The sequence below is a fragment of the Polypterus senegalus genome, chromosome 15 (genome assembly GCF_016835505.1).
Source record: "Polypterus senegalus isolate Bchr_013 chromosome 15, ASM1683550v1, whole genome shotgun sequence".
Lineage (NCBI taxonomy): Eukaryota > Metazoa > Chordata > Cladistia > Polypteriformes > Polypteridae > Polypterus > Polypterus senegalus.
The window spans coordinates 98,649,211-98,668,666 of NC_053168.1; the positions used below are offsets into that span (position 1 = coordinate 98,649,211).

The 19,456-nt window shown below is 39.6% G+C and overlaps 1 protein-coding gene across 1 annotated transcript in view; it reads right to left on the reverse strand.

Moving 5' to 3' along the window:
- The window catches only part of susd5 (sushi domain containing 5), a 67,476-nt gene that overhangs the window by 16,676 nt on the left and 31,344 nt on the right, over positions 1-19,456 (reverse strand). Inside the window, exon 2 of the mRNA XM_039736313.1 lies at positions 10,399-10,576. Within this exon, the coding sequence (XP_039592247.1) occupies positions 10,399-10,576 (178 nt within the window). The remainder of the gene's footprint in view (positions 1-10,398; positions 10,577-19,456) is intronic.

A 19,456-nucleotide genomic window follows, 5' to 3' on the forward strand; every position in this document is an offset into this window, starting at 1 on the left:
AAAATTGACGCAAGCAAGTACAAAGACCTATAATTCAAGGGATGACAACTAAGATGGACAGAAGAACCCACCTTTAAAAAGACACTGATTTTGTTACTGGAAGTGACTTTAATTTGATCAGGAGAAGGTTCAACTTTCCTTTAAAACCATATGCACCCCAATTAAGTGGAGTGAGAAGTGAGGGGAGACAAGAAAATGGCAAGTTGAGACGTTCAGGGATTCTCTCTGGGCCAAGGTTATTATAGTTAACGAAAACTAAAGTCAAAACTGAAACTATTATTAAAAAAACATTTTCATAAACTGAAATAAAATAATTAACAAAACCGTGTGGCAAAAGTTTGTTTATAAATTGTTTGTGCCTGAGATGGAATCAGAGATCACATGGCTGGTAGAAAATAACAAAGCCCAGTATCTGAGATTTTTGAATGCAATATTGAAGGAATTCTTTATAAAACACATTATCATTGAAGCATGATGTGTTGTGTGCTGTAGACATTTAGAGTAAAAAACCCTCACACCTTAGAATTCACCTAAATTTCACTACAAATTTGCCCATTCTGGCCAATAAAAGGAAAAGAAAAAACTGTTAACAGTCAGCGCAGATTTATTCAGCACAAATGAATTGAAAATATTTTTAAAATTATAAAATTGTGTAGAATTGTTCATATTCAGTACCTAGTTTTGATTATGCTTGTTTTTATCAGACAAAAAAAAAAACAAATAGTAAACTGTGTCATGCAGTTTAGTAAGCTTCCACTAACATTAAACTCGTATTCCAAACCCATTAAGTGTACAGTTCTGTCTCATTATGACACAAAAACTAAACTTCATAGTAGCTCTTTAACTGTACCATAATTACTAAAACTAAAACTGAAACTGAAACTATCCATCCATCCATTATCCAACCAGCTATATCCTAACTACAGGGTCACGGGGGTCTGCTGGAGCCAATCCCAGCCAACACAGGGTGCAAGGCAGGAAACAAACCCCGGGCTGGGTGCGCACACACACACACACACACACCAAGCATACAGTAGGGACAATTTAGAATCGCCAATCCACCTAACCTGCATGTCTTTGGACTGTGGGAGGAAACTGGAGCACCCGGAGGAAACCCACACATACACAGGGAGAACATGCAAACTCCACGCAGGAATGACCCAGGAAGCAAACCCGGGTCTCCAACTGTGAGGCAGCAGCGCTACACACTGCATCACCGTGCTGCCCAAAACTGAAACTAATATATATAAAAATATAATAAAAATGTATTTGTGAAATAAAAACTAAATTAAAACTAAACATACCAAACAAAACAATGAAGGAAAACTAAAACTAAACTGAATTTCCAAGTAAGGTCAGAAAAACTGTAATAACCTTGCTCTGGGCACCCTCTCCAAAATTACTTTCTAAAATTAAAAGCTATGAACCTCTTGCTTGCAAAGCCAAATCCAACAAACTATTTTCCTTGTAGACCAGAAGCTGAAACCCAGTCTGTCCAGCCAAAGTTGTGTGCCAGTAGTCTGACGAGACAGAGAAGCCATGATTACAAGAAGGGAACTTCAGCCTCTGAACTCTTGGGCCAGAATGAGTAATGGATTTTCCATATGAAGTGGCAAAAGACAGCAGAAAACAAGCCGAGGAAGCACCACCACAGCACTGACAAGGATTATTCTGTAAAGAGAATGAGTGCACTCCAATGTATGAAGAATCTCCTACTTGAACCCAGAGTAACAACAAAGCAACTACTCCACACAACATCGGACATCATCCATAAAGACTTGGTATCGTAAAACTATTTATCTGTCCCAGGATAAAGCAGAACTCTAAATACCAGGAAACCGCCGGCCTATATGTTATATGTTTGTCTGTCTACTCTGACTGTGTCCAGTCTTATATGTCTATATACAGTATATGCAGTTATCATATTTCAATACTCCTTATGTTCAGCAATATTTCAGTATTACTCTCTTTCCTAAAATTTGTGTGCCTCATTAACCTTAATATAAGTCAAAAGGCTGCAGAACACCCTCCTACAACAGAGAAAGGTGAGGTAAATAAAGTAGGAGCCTTGCCAAATTATTGGATTCATCCTTCATTATTATGGCATCCTACTGAGTGGCCGTGTTATTGATTATTAATCATCAAAATTCCTATACCATGCTCCTTGTATTTTGTGGGTAGTTCGGCAAGAGGTGTGGCCACCTGTCAATCTCTGTTGAGGGATTGCGCCAAATCCTTTAAAGGCTCATGGGAACTACAGTCCCTCTGTGGAACATTGTATGTGCATGATGGTTGATGAGTTTTTCCTTTTTGCTGTTACTTATTGCTCTTTGTATTTACTGGCTTTTCAACACTTTTGATTCTGTTTTTGAGTTTTTGATTTCTGATTAGTGATTTGGGACTTATTTTCTTAACTTCTTGTTGGGAAATCCTTTTTGTGGGTGCTGTTTTGTAGCTGCTGCCTTGCAGTTAGGAGACTTGGGTTCGCTTCTCGGGTCCTCCCTGTGTGGAGTTTGCATGTTCTCCCCGTGTCTGCATGAGTTTCCTCCTGGTGCTCCGGTTTCCTCTCACAGTCCAAAGACATGCAGGTTAGGGCATTGGCGGTCCTAAATTGTCCCTAGTGTGTGCTTGGTGTGCGTGTGTGAGTGTCCATGCCCTGTGGTGGGCTGGCGCCCTGCCAGGGGTTTGTTTCCTCCCTTGCACCCTGTGCTGGCGGGATTGGCCCCAGCAGACCCCCGTGACCCTGTAGTTGGGATATAGCGGGTTGGATAATGGATGGGTGGAAATCCTTTTTGCCTCCTTTTTTGCTTTTGATAATAAATTCTCTTTTTATGAAGATTTTTGTTTCCTTACTATCTACTGTCTAGGGGTTGATGGTTCCCCCCCCCTCCCCCACAGCCCAGTGTGGCATTTTATATGTATTTTGGAGCATTTCGTAGTATATTTTTTAACTTTAAGAGTTAAGTGCATTTTAGCCTGGTGTAGGCCCAATCTAGCCGCTGAAGTGCAAGCTAAACTGCTTTTACATGCACCTCACAGTTTTAAACTTTATTAGTCGCAGGGTTTGCGGTGCTGTAGAGGTTTGAGATACACACAAGTCCGCTAAGCACCAGTTCATACATATATCCTTATGAATTGAATATGACAGATCTCATTCTTTTTTAAAGAAGTTTATGTACATTTTAGAGATGTCTGTCATTTATCTTCTACAGTATTTACTGTATCATTTGTTGTGGCTATGGCAGACCCCAGTCTTCCACCCATGGTTTATTTTTCTTCCATTTCCTTCTTGGTTCTTCTAGCACTAAAATCTTGTTTGTCTCTCAGTGAAAGACTCCAGACACACAGCCTCCCTAACAGTGCCATACATCATTCTATAGTCTCCCTGCACCATTAATTATTCTATTGGTAATACCTTGTAGCAGCAGCTGAAGAGAGGGATTAAAACAGAATCACAAGTCACAAAGCTACAACAAATGACTTAAGGAACTGAGAACACTGGCATTTCCATGTTGAGCTTCCCAAGTTTATCTCAATCTTTCTTCTCTTTTTTCATGTTCCTGACTTTTCAATAGCTTGATAACTAGCTACTTAAGGTATATCACAGGACAGGAGGGCTTGGGAGGATGAGTTTGAGTAGACTGTTTGCTTTAGGTTTAACCCTCTGATGTTATGCGCAGCAGTTTAAAAGCATGAGTAGCTTTATCGTTTCACTCTTAATGATCTATATTGTACAACTTCTGCCTTTCATTTTAAACTTTGATATAAAAAAGACAGGTTTACAGAAGATGAGCTACTGTACAGTACATATGAATGGCTGAGGATATGAAAGCAAAGATTCTAGAAGTGGTAATTGTGAGGCCTAGCAATACAGGGTGTGACTCAAGACATCCATCCCAATGTCATTAATGGTCTCTGCCATCTAATTTTTTACTGAGATCACTGGGCATGCTGCCAACCCCGTCATTCAGTTCCCAATGCCAAATCTCACATCTTCACTGAAGATTCCAAAACAGGCCATGTAATGGAGCAATTTAAGGACACGACAACCAAGAGAAATGTGAGATGTCCGTGTGGAAGTGTAGTATGACAATGTCTCCCACTCAAACAAGTAAGCCTGCAGAAAAGACAGACAAAGCTAGAACTGCAGCTATTCCTTAGTTCACGTTCCAAATTGTGCAAGGGTGCTAGGATTAAATGTTAGTTGTGTAAAATGTTTCTTAACATTATCATCAGGATTGCTTCACATTGAATTGTGTCTATTCTGGGCATCTATTTTATCTCTACCCTGTCAAAACACACCCTGAGACTCTCCTGGAGTCTCTCTGCTCACAACAAGAATTATTCTGTGAGTTCCTTGGGTTCATCATCACTGGGATTCTGCTTTCCAGACTTTCTCCGATGTCCTCAGTTTCACCCTGTTTGTTAGTTCATAATCTTTACAATGTGTTAATGAATGGGTTGTGTAGTCAGTGTGAGTGGCACCTGTTTACCATGCTAATTACTTGTATGGTGTCCGGACACCAGAAGTGGTAATTATATTTGGTTTTACATGTTACTCTGCACTTTATAACCTTCAACTCATGTCAACCCCAAATTTCAAATCCCACCTTTCCTCTGGTGCATTGACTTCTATGTGACTGATTATTGTAGTGCCACTCTATGTAAAAATATGCTGTCGAACTCAGAAGGGGCTTTAAAAGATTGCAATGGTACAGTAGATTGATGTTGATATTGTCATGGAGATGTCAAAGCTGGATTCCAGCAGATGATTGCTGCTATGCTTAATTTATCTAAATGATCTGTTAAGTATGTAGAAGACAAAAGGCACAACATCACAGGGATAAAAAAAATCTGCCTTAGATAAACCTAAATCTCTAAACACAATGGACTAAATATGGTGCAAATGTTCATTAATCTAACAAATGTAAAGTTGTATTCATAGGTAGGAAAAAATGAGATATGTTTGGGGGTAGAAAGTGCAACATATGAGGTAGACTTGGCAAGTCCTTGGCAATTCATCACTACCCACAGTGACAGGTGATATTAAAAAGACCAAAAGAATGATGAGTTATACAGTATGTAAGTCAATTTGAGAAACACCCAATTGGCACTGAATAATGCACTTGCCGGACCACATTTGAAAAGCTTCAAGAAAGACATCAAAGTATTATTAACAATCAATGAGTAACTTACTTTAGGATTAAAGGGTATGAGGCATCTACAAAGATGAAGAGGTGGTTAAACAAGGCTTATACCAGCTGCTACACCCTTAAACGAGAACGGGGACAGTGTGCCACAAGTTGCTGAGGTCAAAGATGTGATTTTCACTCAGGTGGTAGAAACAATTTCCAAATGAGAGCAGTAAGTACAGGGCATTCAAAAAGTATTCAGCCCCTTTAGCTTTTTCACTGTTGCAGCATTATGCTAAATTCATTTAAATTGAATTTTTTTCTTACATCAAACAACACTCAATACCCCAGAATGACACAGTAAAAACAGGATTTTGGAAGTCTTTGAAATTGTTTTAAATATAAACTGAAATATCACATTGACACAAATGTTTAGGCCCCTTGCTATGAACCCTAAAATGTGGTTAACATGGACCCTATTCTATTGATCATTATTGAGATATTTCTGCACCTTGTTTGGACTCCACATGTGGTCAATTGGAGTGATTGGATTTGATTAGGAAAGGCACACACCTGTCTGTATTAAGGTCTCATATCTAATAATGTGTGTCAGAGTAAAAAACAGCCATGAGGTTGGAGGAATTGCCTGCAGACAGAAGTGACAGAATTTTGCAACGGCACAGATCTGGGGAAGGCTACAACAATTACTGCAGGAGCACAGAAGCCTCCATAATTCTTAAATGAAAGAAGTTTTAGAACAACCAGGCAGTTGGTTCCTAGAGATGGCTACTTGGCCTGAGCAATAGAGGGAGAAGGACCTTGGCCTACTTGTGTTCTGTTCTGTGTATTGTATTTACCCCATTTTATGACACCTATTGCACACTCAATCTACTTGGAAAGGAGGCTCTCTCTGAATTGCCTTTCCCAAGATTTCTTCCATTTTTTCTCTACAAGAGTTTTCTTTTATGAGTTTTTTTTTTGTTTTCTTAGGGAGTCAAGGCTGGGGGGCTATTAAAAAAGGGTCTTTTAAAGCCCATTGCAGCACTCCGATTGTGATTTTGGGCTACACAAAAAATAAACTGTTGTTTTTGTTCTCATTAAGAGAGGTTGCCATGAATCTAATGGTCACTCTGGCTGAGCTCCAGCGAATCAGTATGGTGATGGAAGAAACTTACAGGAGGACAACCATCACTGCAACACTCCATTCATCCTGACCTTATGGCAGAGTGCCCAGACAGACCTTAGTAAAGGACATATTAAAGTATGCTTGGAGTTTGCAAAATGGCATCTAAAGGAATTTCAACCCATGAGAAACATGATTCTCTGGTCTGAGATTGAACTGTTTGGCCTCACTTCTAAGTATCATGTATGGAGGAAAGCAGGCACTGCTCATCACCTTCACAATACCATTCCAGTGGTGAAGCCTAGTGTTGACAGTACTATGCTGTGCATTTGTATTTTAGCAGCTGGGACTGGTCGACTAGTCAGGGTTGAAGAAAAGCTGAATAGAGTAAAGTACTGGGAAATCCTTAATGAAAATCTCAAAAGTTCACCTTCCAACATAACAATGACCCTCAGCACAAAGCAAAGGCTTAAGAACAACCCTGTGAATATTTCTGGTGGCCAGCCAAAGCTCAAACTTATACAATACAACTTTTTGGGTTGAACTGAAAATAGCTGTCCACTGACAGTCTCCATCCAACCTAACAGAGTTTTAGCGGATCTGCAGAGATGAACAGCAGTAAATCCCCAACTCCAGGTTTTATCATAAAGCTGCAACATAATAAAATGTGTAAAAAGTGAAGGGGTCTGAATAATTTCTGAAGGAACTAGATGAGGCAACAGTCCCTTATGGCAGTAGGGCACGAAGATGTGCTGATTTCATATCATTCTGTAGCCACAAGGTTAACAGGAACCAATGCAACTAACTTGCTGTGAATGGGCTGATCTCTTGTGATGTTTTAATACAATATTTTTATTTTCTATTTCTCTCTTCACTAATATCCTGCTCTGTTGATTTTACTGTCTATCACCTGTTATGTACACGAAACATGTTGAAATGAGTATCATGCTCCTGTACATTGTATGTACAGCAAAGCAAAATAAAGAATTACATCTCTTCTTCCAGAGGCAGTGTTGGGTCACACAAAAAAGCTGAGACAGTATGGGTGTATCTTAAAGTACACTCTAGATTTTATGTCAGGTTACATTATTACAGTATAACCTCTCTGTGGTTTCCCCGACATGGATCAATGCTCCTCCCTAAACAATTGTGGGGAGTGTTTCAACTGTTTTAGTCAAAAGGCTCTTCTGTAACTGGTGTTAACTGGGATTTATTTCAATGTGTTGCCAGTGAAAAGTCAAGCAAAATGACACCTTTTATTGGCTAACTAAAAAGATTACAATATGCAAGCTTTCGAGGCAACTCAGGCCCCTCCTTCAGGCAAGATGTAATACAGAAACTGGAATTCCCTGTGTTTATATACACACTAGGACAAGTGACAACATTGGCAAATCTTTTAGCGTGAAATCTTAAATGTAAATGGTGTTGCCATAAATTTTAATTTGCAATCATCTGAACAAGCAGCATTCAGTTGACAGCGAGATATCTGGCTGCAAAACATAAGAGTTACAGGGTACTGCAGCCATTTGAGACGAATAAGAGTAATCTGCGAAATACTGTAAATATAGATTCTTCTTTATGTCATGCCATTAAGAATGTGGCCACTTGTTTTGTTCCCAAACCATACTGTCATTTACCTTTAACCAATCAGCTGGCCTTGAGGCTTCTTTTTTTTTTGGCATGATTTTTTGACTCAGTTTTTATAGCTGTGGCCATTTTGTTGTAACAGCACCACTTGTTGCCAGTTATGTGATCAGCTTGTTTCATCATGTCTGTTGTCATCACACCAGCACTATTAGGAATGGTGCTACATTTCACTTAATGTCCAAATTTCAGGTAAACTCAAATAAAAAAATAAAAAATAGTAATCTATTAAGGCAGTTAATGAGATGATTTCAAACTTACGATTATGTCTATCTTGGTTTTGGATTTTCACCCCACATTGCCTTTGTGAATGTACTGTGGGCATTGTTATTTTGGCTTGCCAGGCTCGTGTGTGCTGGTATCTTTGGTCATGTGACTTACATTGCATGACGTGTTCTGTCAGTGCCATTAGACTTTAGATAGATAGATAGATAGATAGATAGATAGATAGATAGATAGATACTTTATTAATCCTAAGGGGAAATTCACATAATCCAGCAGCAGTATACTGATACAAAGAAACAATATTAAATTAAATAGTAATAAAAATGAAAAAAAATTAAAATAAAATTAATGTTTGCATTTACTTCCCCGGGTGGAATTAAGGAGTCGCATAGTGTGGGGGAGGAACGATCTCCTCAGTCTGTCAGTGGAGCAGGACAGTGACAAAAGCCTGTCACTGAAGCTACTCCTCTGCCTGGAGATGACACTGTTAAGTGGATGCAGTGGATTCTTCATGATTGACAGGAGTTTGCTTAGTGCCCGTCGCTCTGCCACAGATGTTAAACTGTCCAGAACATGACAGCACAAACCCTTGGACTTCCTATTATTGGATTAAAGCAAAAACAAGCTGCATGCTCGTGATTTTGTTGTGCTTTTCATTTTTTGACTTCCTGACCAATTCCTTTATAATTTGACTAAGACTTTTGTCCATTGTTTTGGCTAGATGCTTTTGAGCATTGTCTCTTTTGTTTTTTGGCAAAAGTTCTAAGCTTTCTTTTTGGACTCTCCTTTTGTATTTCCTCTTCAGCTCTCAGTCAAAAATATGTGCACTTTCAGCTTCAGGATGCATTTGCATGGCAGCAACTGGCTCTCTGGCATTGTGCTTCCTCCGTGGTGCATCTGCTCAACACAAATATGACACTGGAAATCCAAGAGCAAAACAAGAACTAAACCCCTAAAATAAATTAGTAAGGACTTATGAATGTTAGGAGTGTCTTAAAAACTTGTCTACATCTTAACCTACGATGCAATTGCAGACAAGGGATATGGTCACAGAGAAGCCACTTGGGTGGGAATTGGCTCTGGGCATGTCCAAGGTGTTGTGCCTGTTTGATTTTGAAATAGCTGATTGAGAAAGAAGTGAAATCTGACTGGCAACGAACGATTTATGCAAAAACTAAAAAGAGTAATTAAGAGAGAAGCAAGGATCAACATGCTAGAAATCACAGAACAGAACAACACAAACTCAAAGTCAAAATAAATGTTTGGTCAAAACTGGAAACATTTCCTTTTTAGCTTTAATTAACACCGTTAAAAAATGATTTCTACAGCAGACTATTTCCTTTATTATAAACAAAGTCTTACATACGACTCAAACTTAAATAAGTTTGATGCCATGTTGTCACATGGCACACTCTCAGCTCGGCAGCACATGACTCACAAAATGGCAGTAAACAAGACATCACCAATATAATAAAAAATGAAAAATAACACAAAACACTGCAATTATTTGTAAATTCTGACACTCCTTCCAAAATACAAAACTTCTCTGTCCCCTGACTGACATCTGTGAATTGTCCGAGTGTCCATTATGCCTACATATTACGCCTGCTTTTTGCTCTTTGATGACATACCACTATATGCCGTCTCATGGATTTTGTAGCTGTTGAAAGTAAATGAATGGTGGGAACAACAATAACATTTATTTTTTATAGCATGTTTTCATACAAATGATGTAGCTCAAAGTGCTTTACAAGATGAAGAAAGAAAAAAGAAAAAATATAAAAATAAAATTTGCCAATACTAATTAACAAAGAATAAAGTAAGGTCCGATGGCCAGGGAGGACAGAAAAAAACAAAAAAAAATTCAGAGGGCTGGAGAATAGTTTTAAACCCTAAAATCATTTAAAATGACAGAGGAAAAAGTGCAATAGCAATGACTTCTGTACATTGTCTATATGCGCCTGCACTATATGGGCATTAGTGGAGAGTTTGACTGGTCCAGACTCATTGTGCTTGAGCATCCAGACTGATGCACAGGCTTCCAGTTTTAAACACTAGTGTAGGCTACTTCATATTGTATCCCTACTGGCAACTCTGCTGAAGATTAAACATGACCTTAATGAAGAAATAAACTGGTACAAGCAGTATCATTTATGTTGTGTCACCCTTTAAGGGCAGAAAAGATTTCATTTTAACACAGGAAATTCTGCATTCTCGTTAAAGAAGGCAACTAAATAAGAAGATGACTTGCTGTCCCCCTGAGGTATCACTTACCCAACAGTGGCATCCACCAGCCAGCCGCGACTACAGGCCATAAAGGAGCATTGCTCGACAGCTCGCTTCAGGTCATCTGCTGAGGCTAACCGGGCCCCATGATCACGACAGGCTTCTTGTGCTTCGGCCAGGTTCATTCCCTGGGAGCCTTCCTTTGACTCAACAGTGAATACCTTCCCTGCAGAAATAAAACCAGAGAAATTCTATTGATTTTGGGAACCTGTTTTCGTATGCAACAACCAAGGCAAATAGTCTAGCCTTTGCTGCTCCTGTGAGAATTTAAACAGCGACAGTATGTGTGTAGTTAGAAATCAGAAGATTGTCTTCTTACGTTCTTTCTGGCTTGGCAAAAAGGTGTAGCCATGTGCAGTGAAGCATTAGGTATTTTAGGTTTACCTTTCACTGAACATTATTTCCAGTATTAGACTGGATGGTGGCACAGTTTTAAATGCCACTCTATACAGTTGTTGAGGCATGGGTGTGTTTCCCAGCTTGGTCACTGTCTGTTTGGAGTTTGAATATTCTGCCCTTGATTTGCGGTTTATGCTCCATTTCACTATCAAAGAGGTGTACATTGGACTAATTGCTAAGTGTGAATGTGCCCAGAACTAGCATCTCTTCCAGGTTTAGTTGCTGCCTTTTGTCCAGTGCTTCCAGGACAGGCTCATTTTATAAAAGAAAGCAGGCTCAGAAGATGAATGGATGGATTAAAATGTGATTATCAACCTATAATCTCTCTATTATAAAAACAAATCTTGCAACGATACAAGATTTTTTTCCTGCAACAAGACGTGATCTTTTGAAGATAGATCTTTTGAAGAGAGACACTTTCACATCCCGCGAGACGGAAAAGTCACATCATACTTACGACCTTTGGAAACAAGTCCCGTGATACACATGTAAAGCAGGTTAGAGATAATGGAACTAGGAAACTAGGAAAGTCTCAAAAAATGAGAGTAAAGATCGCATTAGCGCAAACAAACTGAAAATATTACTTGGTGAAATAACGTAACAGCGAAAACAGATCAAATATTCAGGTGCTGTACAGGCTTTTAAACGTTTGAAGCTCCAGATGAAATGCAGATCACGCAGCACGGCTGCAGCAGCAAGCCAGCAGCCGATCGAGCAAAGAGGAGGTAAAAAAAAAACTGCCTTTGTTTCCCATTGTATCACCGTTTACAGGGCCGTTCTTAGCAGTTTGGGGGCCCTACGCAATTCAGAAATGTGCAGGCCTCGGATGTGCAGGCCCCGGATTGGGGTTTCCGGGTGGCGGAGCCCCACCATACCTCAGGAAGGTGTTCTAATAAAACATCCGGAAAAGAACAATAAAATTTAGGATGAGGAGGGTATCGTGACACACGACGTGAGGGACTGGCACAGACGGCTGCAGTGCCAGGGGCATGACAGGGGCCCCAGGCCCACAGCCCGACAACAAAAAAAAAATTGTAAGTTGGGGCTGGGCCGGGGGCCCTACGCAGATGCATAGTTCACATATGCCTAAGAATGTCCCTGTTGTTTAAGAGGGGTTTCGGAGGAGTGGCCGCATCACCATGGAGTGCGTTCAGCCTCCCTTTTCACAACAGCGCAGAGTGCAGGCGGGGGTGTTGAGGGATAGGTGAGTGAAGAACAGATCATGGCCCTGAACTGTTTAGCCTCCTTCTCTTCTTCATATTTACTAATGGCTGTGTGCTTGATACAGCACCAACTCATTAATTCAGTTTGATGATGTTACCACCATCACAGGCCTGAACGCCAACCATTATGGGGTGTCTTACACAGACGAGGTCTACCTGCTGACTCAGTGATGCCACGTCAGTAACTTCCCCTTCATGTCAGCACGGCCAAACAGTTGGTCATAGACCTCAGAAAGCAGACCTCACCACTATTTACATTTGAGAGGATGCTGTTGAAACAGTGAGGTGCCCTACATTTATTGGAGTGACTATCACTAATGAAATGAAGTGGACACAATACATGTTTGCTCGTGTCAAAAAGACTCACTAGTGCTTCTACTTCCTCAGATCCTGGTGCAGCACGTGCTTGGCACAGGGACGTAAACACTGCAGTGTGATGAAGGAGGTATAGAATAATACCCCGCACTGAACTTGCTTTTTCTCAGAGCATACACTGTACAACACTTGCTGCCTCAGAAAGGTAAACAGTCTCATTAAAGACCTCAACCATCCAATACAACTGCTTTGTTTACTCCTCTCATCTGGCAGGACCAATGGCACTCCCACGTCCAGATTCAGGGATAGTATCTGCCCACAAGTCAATGGGTTGCTGAACAGTCAATCAAAATAATAAATATTGTATATATACTGTATATTGTATGTTGCATACTATATATACTTTTTATTTCATTCCACAATATATATGACAATAATGTTAACTTGACTTGAATGTATGGAACTGGCAGATCTCACACATCACAGAAATCAGTAGTGGCACTCCCACTTGCTTATCACCTGCACAAGATGTGCTCCTTAAAACAGACATGCTGACTTCACAAAGCATGAACTGACTGACAAATAGAAAAGGAGGTTATCATCCACCAGAGTTATCTTGAACTAGATCTCAGGAGAAAACCAAGAAAAAAAAATCAGAAGAAAATCCAGAGGGACCAAAGGCTGCAGCCATTGGCTGAAGTGACTTATCATGCCACCAGGGGACATGCCAATGTGGTAGCCTTGCAATGCATTGCATATAGAATACACTCTCACTTTTAGTGGTTACTAAGCAAACAGTAAATTGCATTTTGAAGGTATTTGATCCAATAGTACTGTACCACACTGCTGAGCCAGCAGCCTTCTCAGGCATTACCACCCAGAAGAAATTTGGTTTTTGCTCACAGAGCCGGGATTTCCACTATTTTTGAAACATTAAGACTGTTCAGTTTTGGTCTGCTCAGACGTTGTATTGCCTTTCTGTAAACTCCTTTATATATAGTACTAGCTGTCTGCCCGGTTAGTAGTGAAACAGGACAAACTTTAAAAACAAAAAAAAATTTAAAAATGTAATAAATTGTATTCAGAAGAATTTATATTGATAGCTTTCGTATCCAAGGGCCTCAATATACAATATTTTTGTTTTTGCTATCAGAGGCGCGAATGTAGCTGTGATCTCTTTGCCAAAAATGTAAAAAGTTGCCAAGATATCTCTGGCCCAGCAGAAGGTGGGTATGCTCCAATGTCAAACGTTGCCTGATCTGATGGTGTTCAGCTCTGACGGGAGAGCATCTCTCACGTAGGGAAAAGAGCATATGGTCGTAATATGTCTACCAATGAGCAGGTACCATCTAAAAGACACATAGCTGTGATCTCTCTCTCAAAAATGTCAAATGTTACTCTTCAACAATCTCTAGATAATAATGTCTGCTGAACAAACAGGTATTGCTAGCTAAGTGGAGGCAAGGTACGCTCCGGCACATGGCAAGAGGTAGACTGACTCGAACGGAGGCTGGCGCGAGTGAGGAGGGCCCCATTCCCCTACTCTTGTTACTGTTGCACCTCTCTCAGATTCATGCAAATAAATTGGAACCGCAAACAAACTATGACTACTTGAACAAAAAATTCTATTCTGGATAAGTATCACTCAGGTTTCAGAACAAATCATAGTACATAAACTGCATTGATTAAAGTCGTTAATGGCTTAGACTTTAATACTGACTGTAATAATCTATCAGTTCTTGTTCTATTAAACCCGAATGTAGAATTTGATAAAACTGATCACAGCATTCTCAATGACCAGCTTAGACAGAGGGTTGTCCTTTTTGACAGTGTCTTGAGTTGGTTTCACTCTTGTGTCACAGGAATACATTCTTTGTCAGCTGTGGAAATAATACATCACCGATCAGGTCAGGCTTGGAACATGCACTGGTAGAGCGTGTTGCCACACCTACCCCACAACAAAACAACTTGGCAAATCTCCAGGCAGACATGCAATCCAGTCCATCCTCTGGAAATGACCATCTGTCTGCCATAGCCAGGTGCTATAATGGCAGTCCTTTGGCCTGGTCCAGCCACTCGGGTACTCCAAGAATGAGGATCCTAAGAGCCGGATCACCCTTGGAGAACTGCGCCAAATGGCTGTAGTGCCATAACTTACGCTCCCTCACAATGTGCTTCATTTGGGACCTCATGAGCAACCGCTCGTTTGACATAAAGTCAAACCAGTGGTACCCAAGGATTCTCCAAAGAAACATGGTACCGAAAGGAATAGTCTTTGTCTCAGGTCACTGCACTGTGTTAATGTCTCACAACCATATAGCAAAACAGGAAACACCAGGACTCTAAAGAATTAGACCTTCATCCTTTTTTAAAGATATCTGGAGCGCACGCACCCCTTTCCAACGACCTAATGACCTCCTATGCACTCTTAGTATATCCAAGTACTTCATAGGAAGTGTCAACAGGAACATGAATGCTGTCGCCGAGGAAAGTAAACCTCTCAACAAGATCGACACTCTCTCCACAGACAGACACACTGCTGATGGCTGTGCTCAAGAGGTCATTAAAGGCCTGGGGCCTCATGTATAACGGCGTGCGTAGAACTCACACTATAACATGGCGTAAGCACAAAAGCCGAAATGTGTTTACGCACAGAAAAATCCAGATGCAGGAATCTGTGCGTACTCCAACTTCCACGTTCTTCCGCTACATAAATCCCGATCAGCATGAAAACTAACGCTTGTGCAAACGCATTATGTAACGCCCCAAATCCTCCCAGAATTACGCCTATTTGAATATGCAAATCAATATAAATCGCCCTTAAGCGCAGCCTTCTGTGAAAAGACAATGGGAAAAGCATGGGGGAAAAATATAAGAATTTCAGCGAATACCAAGTGGAGGCAAATGAAAAACATACTATTTGTTCAAATAAACCGTGGTATAATCAACAAAAGGAAGTTGATCGAGCGACATAGCGTGTTGGAGAAACTTGAAAGCTCACATTCACAAATCGCACAGTGCCGGAAATAAAAAAGAAGTCACATATCAAAGTCGCCGTGAAAAGCCGAGTTGTAAGCCCACTGTCTGAGTGTCAAATGAAAGCTTATTAAGGTACAGAGAAAAAAGGCACACAGTGAGGAAAAAGCACGAAATGTCAACTTCAATCTCGACATTTCCACTTTAATCACGTAGTTTATTTTGTCATTAAAGTAGAACATCATAAACTTCAAATTAAAATCGTTTAATTAACCAGTTTCTCAAATCACATCGTAATTAAAGTAGCACGTTAAATGCTTTGTTTTGTATTTGATCTTCTATGTGCTCTATGTGTGTGAATCACTACTTGCTTTTTAAACCGGCTCTCTTCCTCCAACTGGACACAGAATCCATGACATTCGTAATATTACAGTTCTCTGAATAACTAAAATACTGAGATGTATACGTGATATCATTTTCATGATGATAGGAGTTAAAGCACGTTATTAAACATGGGTTTCACTTCGATGAAATAATTTATTGCAGCAGTACAATCAGGGGCGGCTCTAGGCTTGTGGTGGCACTGGGCAGAGGAAGAATCGGTGGCTCCTTCGCCCGCCCGTCAGTAAGGTAGCTTATGCACAGTGGATGGCTATGTCCGTTGTGGACACTGCATAGCCGCCTCGTGCTCATGACACAAGCATTTAACTTTTGCCGAAATTTGTCGCTGTGTTTTTAGCTGTGTTGTTATTTTCTCTTTCTGTTTTATATTCAATATATATTGGCGTAGCCGTCACTGCAGTCAGTGCTTTTCTTTCCCCAAGTAACCGATCGCCATACAATCAGCTCTGTAATAGACGTTAATCCATCTGTAAGCTTAGCGCCGATTCTTCAAAACGTTTAAAGAACATTGAAATATCTTCGTAGTACATGTTTAATTATTCTATCCTTAACGACACTCCCAGTGAAGAATATAGATTATTTAAATGAAGTTAAAGTTTTATCTGTATAATTTAATAAACATATTTTGCTGAATTTCACCTTATAAATGATATCGTTTCTGTTTCTGAAACGCGAGGTCCGTACAGGAAAGGCTTTAAAACATTTTGCAGTGGCTGAGACAGCGTGTCCTTGAAGCTGTATACCGATAATTCCCTTTCCGATCAGCTGCTGCTGTGATTCACACTCTGATACAGTGATATAAATACTCTGAGTGGTGCAGTGAGAGAAATATTGAAAAAGATGATCCGCTGTGGCAACTCCTAACAAGAGGAGCTGAAAGAAGAAGAAGAAGTGAGAGTAACAACGCTAAATCAGTTATGGTATTTGGAATACTATGGCTATTCCCTGGACCATTATATTGTTACAAGTTAATTGCAATCAGATGCATTACACTAATAAACAATATGCGGTTAGTTTCGGTGTATTTATAAAGCCGCATCAGGAAAATAAGGTGTAACCACACAGGAACAGTAGCACTGCTTTGACACTGGGTGCCGCCAGTCTGCAAAACCGAGGGGAGAACTTGCGTACGACAAGGCATGAGGTACCGTGGAAAAGTGCGTGGATTTACACCAAGTGTAGGTTTTATACATCGCGATTTGAACGTGGAAAAGTTCTTACGCAACGTTTCTGTGCGTACGCACCGTTTATACATGAGGCCCCTGGATTTTGTTTTTTATCTAGGACACTCAAAAGCCCAGACATTCAGACTCCTCACTCAGTCTCTTGAGAGCTCAAATCAGAGCATCAACTGACAATTCTGGGCCCCTTATTATTACTCTATTGTCATGCTCTCATAAGGCCCGATCATTTCAAAGCATAATGTAAATTAACACAGTTATGCAAACAATACAATGATTTATTTGTCAATAGCACCAGAGAACCCTGGGTCTCTAAATCATCTGACTCACTGTCTCACCAGCATCACTGAACAGATGAGTAATAATTTTATTAAACGTATAGAGGAAAAAATGGACATTTTAATTATTAGCTTCAAACAAAAAAACAAGAACTTTAGAAATAAACTAGGCCATTTGCCTTTGCAAATTAGGCCAGAAGTAAAGAATCTCGGGGTCATTTTAGACTTCAAATTACAAATTAAGAATATTATTAGTACTGAATTCTTACAATTAAAAACATCATGCAAATCAGATCATTTACATCACTGCAAGATGCTGAGAAGATAATACATGCTTTTGTCTTTAGCTCTGTAGATTACTGCAATGCACTCCTACTAGGATTACTTAAAATATATACTGTATATAAATCAGCTGCAATTAGTCCAAAATGCAGCAATCAGAATTTTCACTAAAAGAGAAAACCAGAGTATGTCTCACCAGTCTTAGCATCACTACACTGGCTGCCTGTCCTTTACGATACATTTTAAAATGCTTTTAAATGTATACAAGGCTCTAGACAATCTAGTACATTCTTATATTCTGGAGGGTGTGTCCCTGTACATTCCTAATTGGAATATTTGATCTTCTAATGTTGTATTCTTGTTCAGTGGCCTGACAGTGCAACATAAAAAGAACTTGTGATGTAGCTTTCTGTTTCAAAAAACCTGGAATACTGTATCATTACAGAGACTGGGGCAGTACAGTTGAACACTTCAAAAACTACAAAAGACCCTCCTCTTTAATATGGCTTTCTTGATCACTTAAGAAATTACCAGCATCACTAACATTCCTTTATACTGACGGAAGGAGGACATTGATTTTCTTCATTAAATTCAGTTCTTTTTGCTGTTTTATAGGCTGTTCACTAATCACTAATTTTACGTCTTTTCTTGTTTTTTCAGTATATTCTCTGTTGGTGCATTTAACTTGTTACAACTATCTTTAGGATATGGCAGAAAACTGCAATATCTGGTTAAAAAACTTAGTGCTCACAGTGGGACTTTGCTCCCCTGGATTATGCATCTCTTGAAACCATCTCACTATTTCCTGTATTCTAAGTAAAACTAAGGCTAAATGATTTAAAAATAAGAAAATTTCAGAAAAATAATTAATTGTCTTCTCTTAATCATTTCAGATATAGCACCTCATAAATCTTTCATACAATCTCAAAAGGCTGAAGATGGGAATCAAGCCTTCTAAATCTCAAAGGCAGTGGTGTGGCTGCCATTGCCTTTAGGGGGCTATGTTTCCCTCCACTTCCAGTTTTGCAGCGTCCCCTTTTACCAGTTCTTAGCTGCTTAGGTTAGACCAACTCCTGAGACTCTGTTACTATAATGACAATATTTACCTTTTATAATGACGCTCAGACAACATAATTTCTGGTTAACTTTAGCATCTCCAGTTTCATTCTGCTGTCACTGCCCTTTGGAATTCCTGATTTTTAGTTAATGGGTGAAGAAAATAAAAGGATGAATTGATTGATTCGTGAATATTGATCTCTTCTCCTCATGGGCCTCAGTTTACCCTGTCCTTACCTTTCTTATAAAATGTATAAAGCTGCCTTTGTCTTTAATATTATTTTTTCTTATTACCTACCACACCTACTTATTCAATTAACTTGCTGTCTTCATAATCTCTGGTATAACATTTTCTAATTTTCATGACACCCTGCTGCTCAGCTGCCTAATTAAACAATTTCAGTCACTCTTATGATTATTTTGTGCCCAATTAATCCTATCTGTAATCCATGTTAACATCTTGTAATTGCTACTTGTCTAATTAAGAATCTTCCAGACTGTTCATTAATAACCTGCTTTGCGGTTGTAAACTGCTGTGCTCCTGCCGCACTCCCTTCAGCTTGATCAGACACAGTTACACACAGACTGAACACAACTCTAAATGTACAAAAAAGGGAGCCCTCCAAAGCAGTCCTCCATAACAGAACTTCAGTTTGCTCCATTTCACTCCTTGCACTATTATTGTTCAGTTTGAGCTCCTCAGTCATGATATGTCTATACTATAATTTCATGTTTGTTCACTCCATCACTGTTGGCTATCGTATCCTTTTGCTTAGCTACTGTACTAGTATTAAAATCATTTTTTAAAAATTGCTCAAAACTTTGCATCATTACTGCTGCTAAAAACACATTACAAGAAATAAATCTTGCAGGTCTCCTAATTTATGGAATCTTCTTTGAATCTGATGTCAGTGACATATACAATAACTTACCC